This window comes from Coregonus lavaretus (assembly GCF_964263955.1).
Source record: "Coregonus lavaretus genome assembly, chromosome: 40".
Taxonomy (NCBI): Eukaryota; Metazoa; Chordata; class Actinopteri; order Salmoniformes; family Salmonidae; genus Coregonus; species Coregonus lavaretus.
Window position 1 is genome coordinate 12,623,985 of NC_140027.1, and position 14,684 is coordinate 12,638,668.

At 39.8% G+C, this 14,684-nt stretch overlaps 1 protein-coding gene across 1 annotated transcript; it reads left to right on the top strand.

Annotated features, from left to right (window-relative positions):
* Positions 1 to 1,187: 1,187 nt before the first annotated feature.
* Positions 1,188 to 14,333, top strand: LOC311113778 (calpain-2 catalytic subunit-like; the record flags this gene model as incomplete). Its single annotated transcript, XM_084157089.1, has 21 exons — positions 1,188 to 1,415; positions 1,949 to 2,018; positions 4,225 to 4,343; positions 4,577 to 4,710; positions 4,915 to 5,083; positions 5,591 to 5,674; positions 5,898 to 5,983; positions 6,075 to 6,143; positions 7,137 to 7,297; positions 7,799 to 7,968; positions 8,437 to 8,448; positions 10,031 to 10,242; positions 10,422 to 10,458; positions 10,828 to 10,893; positions 11,076 to 11,133; positions 11,762 to 11,826; positions 12,127 to 12,195; positions 13,067 to 13,145; positions 13,588 to 13,704; positions 14,088 to 14,146; positions 14,283 to 14,333. 21 exons carry the CDS (start codon positions 1,188 to 1,190, stop codon positions 14,304 to 14,306), a joined length of 2,088 nt encoding a protein of 695 aa, XP_084013215.1. The 3' UTR covers positions 14,307 to 14,333.
* Between the last annotated feature and the right edge of the window lie 351 nt (positions 14,334 to 14,684).

Below are 14,684 nucleotides of genomic sequence, written 5' to 3' on the forward strand. Positions count from 1 at the left end.
GGCAGCTTAGTGGTTAAGAGCGTTGTGCCAGTAACCGAAAGGTCGCTGGTTCTAATCCCAGAGCCGACTAGGTGAAAAATCTGTTGATGTGCCCTTGAGCAAGGCACTTAACCCTAATTGCTCCTGTAAGTCGCTCTGGATAAGAGCGTCTGCTAAATGACTTATTTATTATTCACCTTCCTCCCTAGCTTTCCTCCTGGCCAAGTGGTTAGCTATACTGGACATGGTGCTGTGAACTCAGATGGCTGCAGTATGTGACTGTGACTGTGAACTGTGCTGTAGGTGCTCCTGTGTGTATAGTAAAAGGCTTTTGGGACTGGGGAGATAGGTGTGAAGGGGTGGAGTCAATTCACCTGCAGTCTATAAAGACAGAGGTGGAGGTGTGGCATCTGTTGCCTGCACCATACAGGTATTAGCCTAGAGGGCGGCAGGTAGCTTAGTTGGTAAGAGCGTTGTGCCAGTAACCGAAAGGTCGCTGGTTCTAATCCCAGAGCCGACTAGGTGAAAAATCTGTCGATGTGCCCTTGAGCAAGGCACTTAACACTAATTGCTCCTGTAAGTCGCTCTAGATAAGAGCGTCTGATAAATGACAAAAAATGTAAATGTATTGGGCTAAGATGTCTCAGCATTGTTGAGGAACACATTCAATTCAATGACCTGTATTAGTTCCCAGGGGGTAATTGTAGCTGACATACAGAAAAAGAGGAGTGCTGTGTGTGTGGACATTGATGGTCCTTCAAAGGGACCCCTATTATGCAAAGTAGACTAGTTACTATTAGCCTAGACTATTATTAGTTTACTTTGTTAATGGAAAGTCTATCAGTGTTGGCTACACTACAGAGAACGTTCAATTAATATTAAATGCCCAGTGAATGGTAGAGATCTCTGATGCAGTTTGATTTTGGGAACTTGGAGCTAAATTGTTAATCCACGTGCATTGAGATTATTTATTTTAAAATATGTGTTAATGTGCAATTAAAGATGTGAACATTGTATGGAGATTTTAGATTGATCCCTTTCTTTTTCCGTAAGAGATGTTGAGAAAACACTCATTCATTTGCTTCTGACAAGCCACGCCTGTAAAAGTTTTGGGCGGAGAGTCACAACAAAACTTTCTATGGGACTGAAACATCTGTACATTTTAGGTGATAGCGACGTTGTACAGCATCTAACTGAAAAAGTATAGAATGGCGTCTAACCTAGCCAAAAAGCGGGCATTGGCTGCAGGATTTGGCACCAATGCCAATGCCGTAAAATATCTCAATCAGGATTTTGAAGCGCTTAGGGCGCAATGTTTAAGTCGAGGAGGGCTATTCTCGGATCCAACTTTCCCAGCCGCACCCGAGTCTTTGGGCTTTAATGAACTTGGACCAAGCTTGTACAAAACTAAAGCAGTGCAATGGAAAAGACCAGGAGTAAGTCTATTTTTCCACCCATTAATGTTATATGCTTTAGTTTATTTAGAAATGTTTATTTGAAACATTATAATATATAGGGATTTCCTATTTCCCATCATATTTACTCCGTTCGTATTGTTGCCCCGTGCGTTTTAAACTACCCCGTGCATCATTTTGCCTATAGCCTATTCTGCGAGTATTTTCTAAAATATTCAGTAGAGGGGCTTTTGACGCAAACGAACTCAACTGCGTCAATAGCCTTTTCATGCTGCAGAGATTTGTCCACAAGAGGCCATGATAAAACCAAGCTAAACATTGATTTATGCACTTCAATGATTGTAAAGAATTTGGCATTTGCGACGGCATAACAATATTTCATATGCTATGTAGATTGTGAATGTCTTAATATACCATTTGACAATTTTACTAGATTTATCAATTTTCCCTTTGCTTTTATATGAGATATCCTAAGCATAGAAAATACTGTAGGCTTTGTTTGTTTTTCTGCTATTGTGGTTAATGCATGGTTAAATGTGACATAATATCCTCAGGAGTTGTGCTCAAGACCAGAGTTCATTGTTGGAGGAGCCACCAGAACAGATATCTGTCAAGGAGCTTTAGGTAAGTTATGTTACACTCTTGTAGGCTCCACTGCAAAGCAATTTTTATGGGAAAACTGCCTTTGGAAAAAGCCCCCAGTGCATCAAAACGCAAATTGGACTAGTACAGCCCCTACACTCATGTCTTAAAACGTCAACTTCATGCACTGCATAAGCCCTACACCACAAGGCAGAACATTCCATTACACCATAGCCTATTTGTCAACAGTATTTTTATGTTATATACAATTTTCTGAAATTGACCATATTGAATTATCATTATAATTGCTCACACATTGATGTCAGAGATGTACCTACCCCAATTCTCTGTTGCTGATGAATGCAGGAGCAGATTTCAGGAACAGGACAAGACACCCTCTTTTTGACTGATGACTGACATAAGGGTGTGTATGTAATAGGCCTTTCTGGCTTATATGATTCTGATGGTCATAATGCTGCTTGACAGTGTCATAAAGTGTATATTCTTAGTCCAAGCAAAGTGACACAGGATGGTCAAACTGCTTCTTGACAGTGTCATACAATTTAAAAACATGACTGTAAACAATTCAATACAACAACAACACAGGATTTAAGAAACAAACTTTCAATCGAAAGGAAACTTCTTGGCAGGGAAAAAACACATTGGAATGTAGGTGTCATAACCAGCCATAGAATAACGCAATATACACTACCGGTCAAAAGTTTTAGAATACCTACTCATTCAAGGGTTTTTCTTTATTTTGACTATTTTCTACATTGTAGAATAATAGTGAAGACATCAAAGCTGGTTGAGAGAATGCCAAGAGTGTGCAAAGCGTCATCAAGGCAAAGGGTGGCTATTTGAAGAATCTCAAATATAAAATACATTTAGATTTGTTTAACACTTTTTTGGTTACTACATGATTCCATATGTGTTATTTCATAGTTTTGATGTTTTCACTATTATTCTACAATGTAGAAAATAGTAAAAATAAAGAAAAAACCCTTGAATGAGTAGGTGTTCTAAAACTTTTGACCGGTAGTGTATGTCACAACAGGTGTAAATAAATGGGTCATGACAGTGTTATCACCATATTATCACAGGTTATGACAAGTTATGTCAGCTGTTATGACATATTATGTCATGGTTATGACCCTATCATAATGTGTTATGACGCTAGGTGTCAAGTAAAGTGTTACCGAATTTTGTATTTATAGTTTTGCAAAGGGGCATCTAAGATATGCAATCCAGATACAAAGACAAGAAAGTGATCTGAAGTTTGGCAAATTAATTTGGGTATTTGATCATTGTTGTTCTGTAATAGGTACGTTTGGCCACAGTTCCGGAAAAAAACGCTTGCACGTGATTGAGAAAAACGGTATAATATAACTAATATTTTGTTACCTAGTTTTGTTAATTTGATTTCCTCAGTTGACTTAACTTGAACATTTAACTCAATGGCCTATGTCCTCATAACAAACGTTATGATAGGACGCTAGTTTACAGAAATGTTTGTCTCCAGTTAATGTTTAGCCTACCATTGCAGATGTCACAACTGCATTGAAAATATAATAGATATCAACTAGTTAAACCACTTAGAATCAGTTATTTTATTGTCAAGTGACTGTTGGCTTTTCGCTGTTGTCTGGGTGGACTTACCAGATCTGTTTATTGTTCCCTGTCCCCATTCAAACCTAGAGTATATGAGAGGAGATTAGCTACTGTCACGCCCTGACTCTGGGGACTCTTATTTGTTGAGTCAGGGTGTGATTTTCTATGTTGTATTTTCTATGTTTGGATCTAGTATGTCTAGATCTATGTTGGCCGGTGTGGTTCCCAATCAGAGGCAGCTGTCGCTCGTTGTCTCTGATTGGGGACCATACTTAGGCAGCCTATTGGCACTAGTGGGTTGTGGGATCTTGTTCCGTGTAAGGTATGTTGTTTGTCTACCTTGGACGTCACGTTTCGTTTAGTTTGTCGTTGTGTTTATTCGGTATAATAAACATATCACGCTGCGCCTTGGTCTGACCCGTTCATCAACGAACGTGACAGCTACAGACATATCCTTCCAGTGTGTTGCCACATGTCACAATGCACTCTTGTTTGCATTGGGCAATACCTTGGTGCACTCACTGCTTGTGGTAAACATGATAATACATATATTCCCAAAAAGTACACAACCTTCATCTATATAAATAACCCAAATATACAAACTTAGATCCTGTTCTTTGTTTAATTTTTTATTTAGGTGACTGTTGGCTTTTGGCTGCCATTGCCTCTTTGACACTCAATGAAGATGTCATGGCTAGAGTGGTCCCCATTGGACAGAGCTTTGGGGAAAGTTACGCTGGAATTTTTCACTTTCAGGTAAAATGAAAGTGAAGAAAGTGAACAAATGTTGGGCTTTTGTTTGGTAGAATTTGTAATCAATGTGTACTCACCCAAAATACAAATAGGTAACAATGTGTACCTTTTACTGTAATCAAAATATGCTACACGTTTTTAAACATTTAAATCCATAGGTTTGAAAATACACATCTAAACTGACTAATTAAGGTACGAAATTGTATTGATTAATTTCTCTCCCTCCCATTACACAGTTTTGGCAGTTTGGGGAGTGGGTGGATGTTGTCATTGATGACAGGCTGCCCACAAAAGATGGAGAGCTGCTGTTTGTTCACTCAGCTGAGGGCTCAGAGTTCTGGAGTGCACTGCTGGAGAAGGCCTACGCCAAGTGAGTCTATATTCCTTGCACTTAATGATAAACTGCCAGTGTAGCAGTCAAAAATCTATGCGGACAGAACGCAAATATTGCATGGCAAATGCTAGGAATACGATACTTTCTTTAGGCACTGTAGGGAAAATATTGTGTGACCTATTTTAAACATCTGTGTGATCTAGTCTTTTTAATTTCACAGTCTTTCTGTCTTGCCCACAGGGTGAATGGCTGCTACGAGGCCTTGTCTGGGGGCTCCACCACTGAGGGCTTTGAGGACTTCACTGGGGGCATTGCAGAGAACTACGACCTGAGGCAACCCCCTTCGAACATGTTCCAGATTATTAAGAAGGCAATCGAGTCAGGGGCTCTGCTTGGCTGCTCCATTGACGTAAGGCTCTCTTGTCGGTCCTTTTCACGCTGTTTATTTTAACAGCACAGTTGTCACCATAGACATCGTTAAAATATATGTTTCAAGTTATCCTGTTGGATAGTGTGTTTGTTATACAGGTTTTCTTTGCACAGTGTGTGCCTTTAGAAATGGAAAATGGATGTGTGAAATACATTACGAGAGGTAGAGTAGAAAGGGGAAAATGTGTAACATAAACAGATCAATCAATCAATCAAATTCTGCAGTGCTTTTTTAAACACATTTGTTACAAAATGCTTAATAACAGTAACCTAGACCTAAGCCTAAAAGACAAAAGACCAAACAGGCGTGTCAGTGGCAAGGAAAAAGTATTTTGGTAGGAAGTAACCAGGTCGTGTTGAAGTTTAAAATATATACAGTATGAACATCTAGGTCTTGTATAACAATTCAGTTCCGAGTTCATTCCAAGTTTTTTCTCACACCACTACAATTCTTTGGTCAAATCCCAGTTTTCCTGTGTTGGTGCAGATAACCAGTGCCGCTGATTCGGAGGCAGTCACACAACAGAAGCTGGTGAAAGGGCATGCCTACTCCCTAACAGGGGCTGTTGAGGTGAGAAAAAAAACGAAAGCCTTCCAAAATGAAAGTAGATTGTGTAGATGCGTGGAATTTTTAACATTTTGGTCACTGTAGAATAAAAAAAAGATAAATAGTTACATTCTGCTAACTATAAACATTCTGGTTATGGCAGAAGGGTGACTTAATGTAAAGTGTCATTCCACCACCCACATGGGTCCATGAGGGTAATTATGTGTAAGTTGTGCGTGTGTTTAAGGTGACCTATCGTGGCTGTAAGGAGAAGCTGATCAGAATACGTAACCCTTGGGGTCAAGTGGAGTGGACAGGGGCTTGGAGTGACAGGTGTGCCTTTATCAGAACAATAGCTCAGAGAAATGAATGCTCATTGTACCTTATAGTAAAATGACCTTTCACTGCTTTGCCCTCCTTGCAGCTCCTCCGAGTGGAACTCCGTGGATGATTCAGAGTGCCAGAATGTCAAAGCTGATGATGGAGAATTCTGGTACAACAATTTTAGTTATTTAGAGTTGATAACCATGTGTCTGATGCTAACACATTTGGGTAACACACTGAGCTGCTCCCCACAACAGTGTCATAATAATGTCATAAACATTACATATCTTATTTACATTTTAGTCATTTAGCAGATGCTCTTATCCAGAGCGACTTACAGTTAGTGAGTGCATACATTTTTCATACTTATGTCACCAAATGCCAAGTAGCAAACTTTTCAACAATGTGTGTTATAAGGCGATGAATACTATAGTTTAGATAACCGCCTCCTTTTAACGCTTATTCTTGAAGAAGAGTTTCCAAATAAATCACGCTGCCAAATTATATTAAGGTTTATGCTAATTTCTGAACTTGCACAATGGTTTTGCACTACGAAAATGTCGCCCTTATGTCACGCGCGCGATGTGAACCCTGGTCTCTCACAGGAGAAACCAACGTCTTGACCTAGAACAAGAGGAAATGTCCTCTTGGGCCAGTGACATTGATTTTGAAGTCACTTGCAGGTGACTTGCTACCTCATCACAAGACTATGAGCCCGACTCATGTCCGCTAAACTTAGGCTAAAATTGCTAGATCTAGCCAAAGCCTTAAGAACTCTTTTAGGCAAAAGATTCTAGCTGTAGCCAAAGCCTTAGACACCTGTTATGTCATATGCGTTCACGTAACAGTAACTATTGTGCCTGAAAAGGTTTTATGTTATGACCATTGAAAGGTGCATTCTGTAATTTCCAGTCAAAAGTGCTGCCCCTGTTCTTGTTTCTAAACTGAAGGGTGGGTTGTAGCAAATGTTGGTGTTTTTTTGTTACGCTTACATTTTTCTGTTTCGTTTTTTTGTTACGCTTCTTGCCCAAATGTTTTCATAGTACCTGAAATGAAAATGAAAAGAAAGTTACAAAATGCACCTACCTTTAAAGTGTATCTGTCCCCTTTAATCGATCAACTGTATCAGCTAAGGATTCCACCTATTCTTGCCCATGTGCAGGATGTCATTTACAGAGTTCCTGCGGCATTACTCGCGCATAGAGATTTGCACTCTGACCCCAGATACGCTAACGGATGACTCTGTGAAGCACTGGAGCGTGTGTAACTATGATGGTAGCTGGAGGAAGGGTTCCACTGCTGGGGGGTGCAGGAACCACGCCCGTGAGTACAATTGCTAAAGTCTTCAAAAGTGACCATATTCGTCTCTATACTTTCACATAGAGAACAGAGAACCATTCATTTCAATGGAACCTATTTGATATTCATCAATAGTGCAAAAGCCAGTACAAAAGCTGGAATTATATTCAATTCATAGCAATGTTTACAAAGCTGGCAATGTTTACGCAGTGTCTTTGTTTAGTGGAATCAGTGGTAGCTGTTACAAATGCTGTGCACAACATTTTATTGAATATTAGCACAACATTCCAAGGATATTTGAAAGTAGACTAATGTTTGTTTAAAACCTAATTAAAACGTAATAATTGGAATGTTAGCTAATGTTGGCTGGGAATGTTCTTGGTTTGCTGGGTGTACTGTTGTATTCAACCTCATTCAGCTTAACACTCCTCAAACAAAATACTTTCCAAGTAAACTCACACTATTTCATGCTTTAAAAAATCCAAGACACTTCAGATTATTCCATTACCTCCCTCCCAACTCCAGACACCTTCTGGATGAACCCCCAATTTGTGATCAGGCTGGATGAGGCGGACGATGACCCTGACGATAACGAGGTGGGCTGCAGCTTCGTGGTGGGCCTGATCCAGAAGAACCGGCGCCGGCTGAGGAAAGTAGGCGAGGACATGCACACCATTGGCTTCGCCATCTATGAGGTGAGGAAGGTCTTTCTCAACCCCCTGCGGTGTCTCGAGAAAAGGCGGTAGGTTTTAGCGGGCAAAGCAGTTTCACAAAACATTCCACTTACCCCATACTCCTTGTACAATTTGGACGAATTGAACTAGATAGTCAAGGTGTTCAAATCTCAAAGGAGTCTGACATGCTCTGTTGGCATTGGCCGATTTTGTCAAATGTATTTAAATGTTTTGTTTTTGGCGTTGGCCGATTTATATATTTGGATAACTGTTTATTTCGATGCTGCAATTTTCCAACTGACTGAAAATAGCTGTTATTTAGTCAGGATTTCATTGTCATTATGAGATGATTCTAAGACTATATAAGGGGCTCATACATGCATATCAGAATTCTTACAATGCATTATAATTGCATCACATTAACAGATGTTTGCAGAAGACAAATGAGTTGATATGAGGTGAAAATATAGTTTTTTTCTTTTGTTTTAGGTTCCACCACAGGTGAGGGATTAACCAAAGCGACGAGTGGCACAGTGGTCTAAGGCACTGCATCGCAGTGCTAGCTGTGCCACTAGAGATCCTGGTTCGAATCCAGGCTCTGTCGTAGCCGGCCGCGACCGGGAGACCCATGGGGCGGCGCACAATTGGCCCAGCGTCGTCCAGGGTAGGGGAGGGAATGGCCGGCAGGGGATGTAGCTCAGTTGGTAGAGCATGGCGTTTGCAACGCCAGGGTTGTGGGTTCGATAAAATAATGTATGTGCTAACTGTAAGTCGCTCTGGATAAGAGCGTCTGCTAAATGACTAAAATGTAAATGTAATGCAGTGTGTAATGACCAAAAGTCAACAAAGGTCTGCTATGTATGTTTACATATGCTACAGTACCCTCCTTTTACTGTATTCCGTACCAGGGGTTGGAACCGGTTCAGGGAACAGAACCAAAAACTGGAAAATAATAAACAATTTCGAAGAACAGAACCAGAACCGAGAATGAAAGTGAGCTCTACTGTTACGGAACAGAACCGTTATTTTAAAAGCATGGGAACCGGTTAACAATGTTATTTTTACGTTCCAGGCATTTTTTTCCAGTCCCACAAAAACATGCAACAAAGCACCTATGCAAATCCTTCACTGTCACTCAGAAACGTATTCCACTGTCTGCCTGCCTGCCAGCTGAAAATCTTTGCCAGTGTGTGTGTTTAGGCTACCTGCCCCTCCCTCCGAAGCATGCATAGTCTACTGTAGCTACTGACGTTACAGGCGTGATTCAGAAATTATGGAGAGAGATTTTTTATTGGAGAACAATGGATGAACTTTTTCAATGCTAGATAAGGATACTATAGTTATCACGTTTCACATTGGATTTATTAACTACAAAAAGGTAAGACGTGTTTTTATTTTAATTATAGTGCCGCTCTGCATACACAAGCTTGTTAGCTAGCTAGCCTGTTAGCTAGCTCTGGTCTAGCTCTTGAAAACTCTAGGCGGCATTATGTGTAATGTAATGGAACTGAGAATTATGATCAAGGGCTAGCTCTGGTCGAACGTTATAGTTAAGCCAAAACTCTCTGAAGTACAAAGACATTCAAAGCTCCTTCATAGAAGCTGCTCCTCCGTAGGTATAATTCTGTTGGCCTAATTCAGATAATGCATGTCATACCAACAAGATGCCCAGCGCTCCTCACCCGCAAAATTTCAGTCGCATGTCGCACCCTGCATTACACTTGTCTGTCCAATGCATCTACATAGCTTGCCCGCTCCATAGCAAGCTGCTTTATCCATTGGTAAAATCATGTAATTTCGAGCTGAACGTAAAACTTTTTTCAGAGGTTTAAAAAGGAACAGAAAGGAACGATATAAACTGTTACTGCTTTTTGGTTCGAACCGGTTCAGAACTTTATTTTGCTGGTGGGAACAGCAGAATGGAACAAAAAAATTGTTTCTGTTCAGAACGAAACAATTGGAAAATAATGTTGGTTCCAACACCTGTTCCGTACTTTAAATAACCTTTATGACTGCATTTTTTTTGTTTGTTTCTTAAAACACACCCTGCATCTTTCCCTGATTTGGTTCATTCTCCTGTCAGTTTCATGGCCAGAGAGAGATTCACCTGGACAATAATTATTTCCTGACACATGCTCAGAAGGCCCGGTCTGAGACCTTCGTCAACCGTCGAGAGGTTAGCACCCGCTTCAAAATGCCCCCCGGGGAGTACCTCATTGTGCCCTCCACCTTCGAGCCACACCTAAATGGCGACTTCTGCCTCCGCGTTTTCTCAGAGAAGCAGACTGAGACTCGGTAATGCTCTCACCTTTGTTCAGGTTTCATCCATTTTCAGGGCCAAGGGCCGATTCAGTAAATGGTTAAATTACTCCTGCACACACAATTACCTCTGAAATGTAATGTGTTGATAGTCTGACTTGTTACTGCCTGCTAAGATATAACATTTTTGTTTTGTTTTATGTTGTGCTATCTAGACCATGTGACGATCCTGTCAAGGCAGACTTAGATGATGTGAGTAGTGCACAGACTGCCTTGGTTTCACTTAATTGTATGGTATTGTTTCCACTAGTATTTACCTGGTATTTACTAGGAAATTGGGTAGTACCAATGCTTAAGGTACTTTCTGATACTTAACACAATAATGAATAGTGCCTAGTCGTCCTTGTTAAGAAGAATCCCAAAGAAACAAACATGTTCTTCATAGGTTATTACTATGTAATTACCATTTTACCATGCCATTTCTAGTAAATATCTATTCGTTTATGTACTGTAAAACAAAGTTTGAATTCTGTTTCTTGGTTTATTGTGAGTATTGCTCTCATATCTTTACATCCATAAACATTCTAATTATGTTCTAATATCAACTATTTTATTTTTTAGGAGACTGTATCTGATGATGACGTCGACGCAGAATTTCGAGGCTTGTTTGCAAAGCTTGCAGGAGATGTACATTCTTTTTTACACATCATTCTTTTGACCCTTTTATCAGTGCATTACAACCTCATAACCACCTCGTCCACTTACAAAGGATGTTCGAGGGTGAACCTAAACATCATTCATCTTGAAAAGGTTTCTCTTTGGGGTTCTTGAGTATTTTATATGTATTGTCTTTTGTTTTATTTCTTCAGGACATGGAGATCTCTGCAGCAGAGCTGAAAACCTTCATGAATAAGATTGTCTCCAAACGTAAGCAAAAGTTTTGTTTTGTGGATCTGAGGCAGATTTGAAGTGTATGTAGCTATGCAGTGTTGGATAGCCCATTGTACAAGTGATTTCACCCGCCCTGAGATCTAGTCAACTGTTGCTCACCCCGGTTGCACGGTTGACTTGAGTGACAAAGTGTTGTTGGGAACATTGGATCGTCCAAGGTTTGCTGTTCAGGGATGGTCTCTGTTACTCCTCCTACTTAGAAAGCACACAGCATCAGATGGACCTGAAGGCTATTCCAGAAAGATGAATAAAGCAAATGCAAGCATGTATTATTTAGGATACACTCATTGATGGCCTAGTACAAATGTATCAGTGCAACAAACAACTAGCAAATTCATCCACATGATTCTTGGAGGAGGTAGGACATTTGATTTGATTGGTTGAGAACATGTGAGTGTAGCCACAAAATCAGGATAGAGTTGAGCTAACCTGTGATGAAGCAGGTTTTTTGTGGATGATTCATTGTCATCGTTTCAGCTGTCTCTGGAGCTGAAAATTCTATCTGGAGCGGCGTTGATTCAAGATCTGACAAACATTTGCTGGCTAACTCATTAATCTCCCTTTTCTGGAATATCCCTCAATAGTCCTTTTTGTTGTTTTGCAGGAACTGATATCAAAACAGATGGCTTCAGTCTTGAAACCTGTAGAATCATGGTCAACCTCATGGATGTATCCTTTCTTTCCGTCAGTATTCCCATTCTAAATGTGGTTTCCATATGTTTGCTGTGTTTCAAACCGTTCCATTTATTCCATTCCAGCCATTACAATGAGCCCATCCTCCTATAGCTCCTCCAACCAGCCTCCTCTGATCTACACTATAGTATGTCAATCTCCTAACTTATATCACATTAACTAAAGTAATGCTTTCATCTGCTTGCCAGTGGTACGAATTTCCTTATGTTCCATGTTCAACCAATTATTCGATATGGTGTGCTCGTACTGAAAGTTTGAATCTTAACTCTACAGTAGGACAGTGGAAATGGAAAATTGGGCCTTGGGGAGTTCGCTACTCTGTGGAAGAAAGTGCAGAAGTACCTGGTAAGATATGTGTCGAGAAGGGTTTGAATTTCTACCATGATGTGGGTGCCCTGATTGCTATTTTCTATTGGTAGTTCCCAGCAATTTCTACAACAGGTGCCACAGGTATGACAGAACATGCTCAACCAAAAACAATGATGAGGTGCATATCTTAGATTAGTCACACAAAGAAAAGCGGAGGGTCTTGACCCCTGTAATACGCTCATATTTATTGCAAATAGATGGCCATCGTTTCGGCGGCGGGTAGCCGAGCAGTTAGAGAGGCGAGCAACGGTAGGGTTGCCAGTTCCAATCCCGGGTCCGACGGTAAAAATCTGGCTGGAAGTGAGCTGGCAACCAGAGGGTATCCTAGATGCCATTGTGTGCCCTTTAGCAAGGCACTTAATAACAACAGCTCCCTGGGCGCCCAGTGTGGCAGCCCCCCTGCATCGCTTCCTGTATGTGAATGTATGTGTGTCTTTCGGAGGGGTTGGGTTAAAAGCAGAAGTCAAATTTCTGACCTTGTGTTCAATTGACCAATAAAGTGATCTTAATCTAATCGACAAAGTACAGATATGTTCAATCTTTTACGACAAATATAATGGCTCATATTTTTTTACACTAGTACTTCACAAGGAACATAAGATACTCAACATTTACAACAAAACTAAAAGATAAACTAACAAACAAAATTCTACTTAGGAACAATGCACAATGTATACAATTACACATTACATTAAGTTGGAAATAGTGGATGTAGTACTTACCTATGCTGATAATGTGGAGCATGCCATGTTTAACCTGGCAGTAATGCATTTGACGTCATTGTTATGACCATATGTTATAACAAAAAAATATTGAATTGGGTAATATGTGCCATTTGTTCCTACAGGGTATCTATAAGAAGAATGACATGGACAATTCAGGCACCATGAGTACTCCAGAGATGCGTATGGCCCTGAAAGAAGCAGGCGAGTCTCTTGGCATTTTCTGATCCTGTGACTACTTTTTAATTGAGTCTATCTTTTTGGCTTCCTTGGAGATTTCGCAGATCTGACATATATGGGTTGGTGAAAGTGTTCACCGTTAAGTAGAAGTAGATAGGGGAAAGGACAAATATCAATAGTATTGTAATGAGGCACCCGATTTGGAAAAGGACTGGTGCTAGTAACCATAGAGTTCAAATTCCAGAAACTGAGTCGTTGAGCAAGGCCTAAGCTTATTGGTCATATAAGTGAATAATGTATGTGCATAACAGATGAAAAACCCATTGAAGCAGTTTGGAGTAAGGTGAATTGAGCTGAACTGAAGGTGTTTGCAACAGAAAGAAAGTCTTAGGTACACAGGCTGTCATTGCACTCAATGCTTCACTGCTCAGTTTCTAACAAGGAAACTCTTCTTTTCCTTCCTCAGGCTTCACTTTGAACAACAGCATTTTTCAGATCCTCATAGCTCGCTACGCTGAGCCAGACATGACCATCGACTTTGATAACTTTGTGGCCTGCCTTATGCGTCTGGATATGATGTTCAGTGAGTATTGTTGGCTTTCTCAAAATCCCAATCCATAAGATTTCCTGTTGTTCAATGGTCATCATTTCAGTTAATGATATAGCCATTTATTCTTGAGGAATTAAACTTACAGTTGCCTTATGAACATCTGTTTTACCCTATCATAACCCAAAGCCTGTTGTTTCACTCCAAATTATGTCGTTTGTTCTCTTCCAAACCAAGTGGCTGTTGGGCTGAAACACAAACTCCAGTTTGTGGTCATTTTAAAACTAATGAAGAAACAGTGTTTAAAAATTATATAAAATCAAGCAAATCTAACACTAGGCACTGAATTCATCATTTGGGCTGTAACCTGTGTGTTTGTTTTTACTGTAAATAATTGATAACTACTCTATTTTTTACAGGAGTCTTTAAGAAGATTGATGCTCATGACAGTGGCTCCATAGAGCTCGACTTCCATCAGGTCAGTTAATTAATTATTCAAAGAAACAATGAAGACTGCTCTGACTTGCATATGATGGATATGGTACTGCAGATAGCTTGGATTCACAACACAGGTATGCCTAATGCAATATGATGGTCTGTTCTTTTTGTTACAGTGGCTAACATTTGTGATGATCTAGAAGACCCCTGTTCATTCCGAAGAAAAAAATGTGAAAGTAAAAAAAAACAAGTATTAAATAAATTATTTAATGGAATTTTTTTAGATTTTTATATCACATTTTTGTATGGATTTTATTCAATGCTGCATAGTATTGTGTATTCAGTAAGACATTACTAACTGTGGTATGGTATTACTGTGGTAGGTTTAATGTGAATGTCATTCTGTAAGAGGAACAACAATATATTTGTTCGCAACCACTGTAATATGTTACTTTTTGTATTAGAAAATATGCCTTGTAGAGATTGTGAAATTGCTTTTAATTTTGGCTTGTTTTATGGAATGTCCACATGGAATTCCATGCAAATGCTTAAATAAAGATATATTCTATTCTAATAAT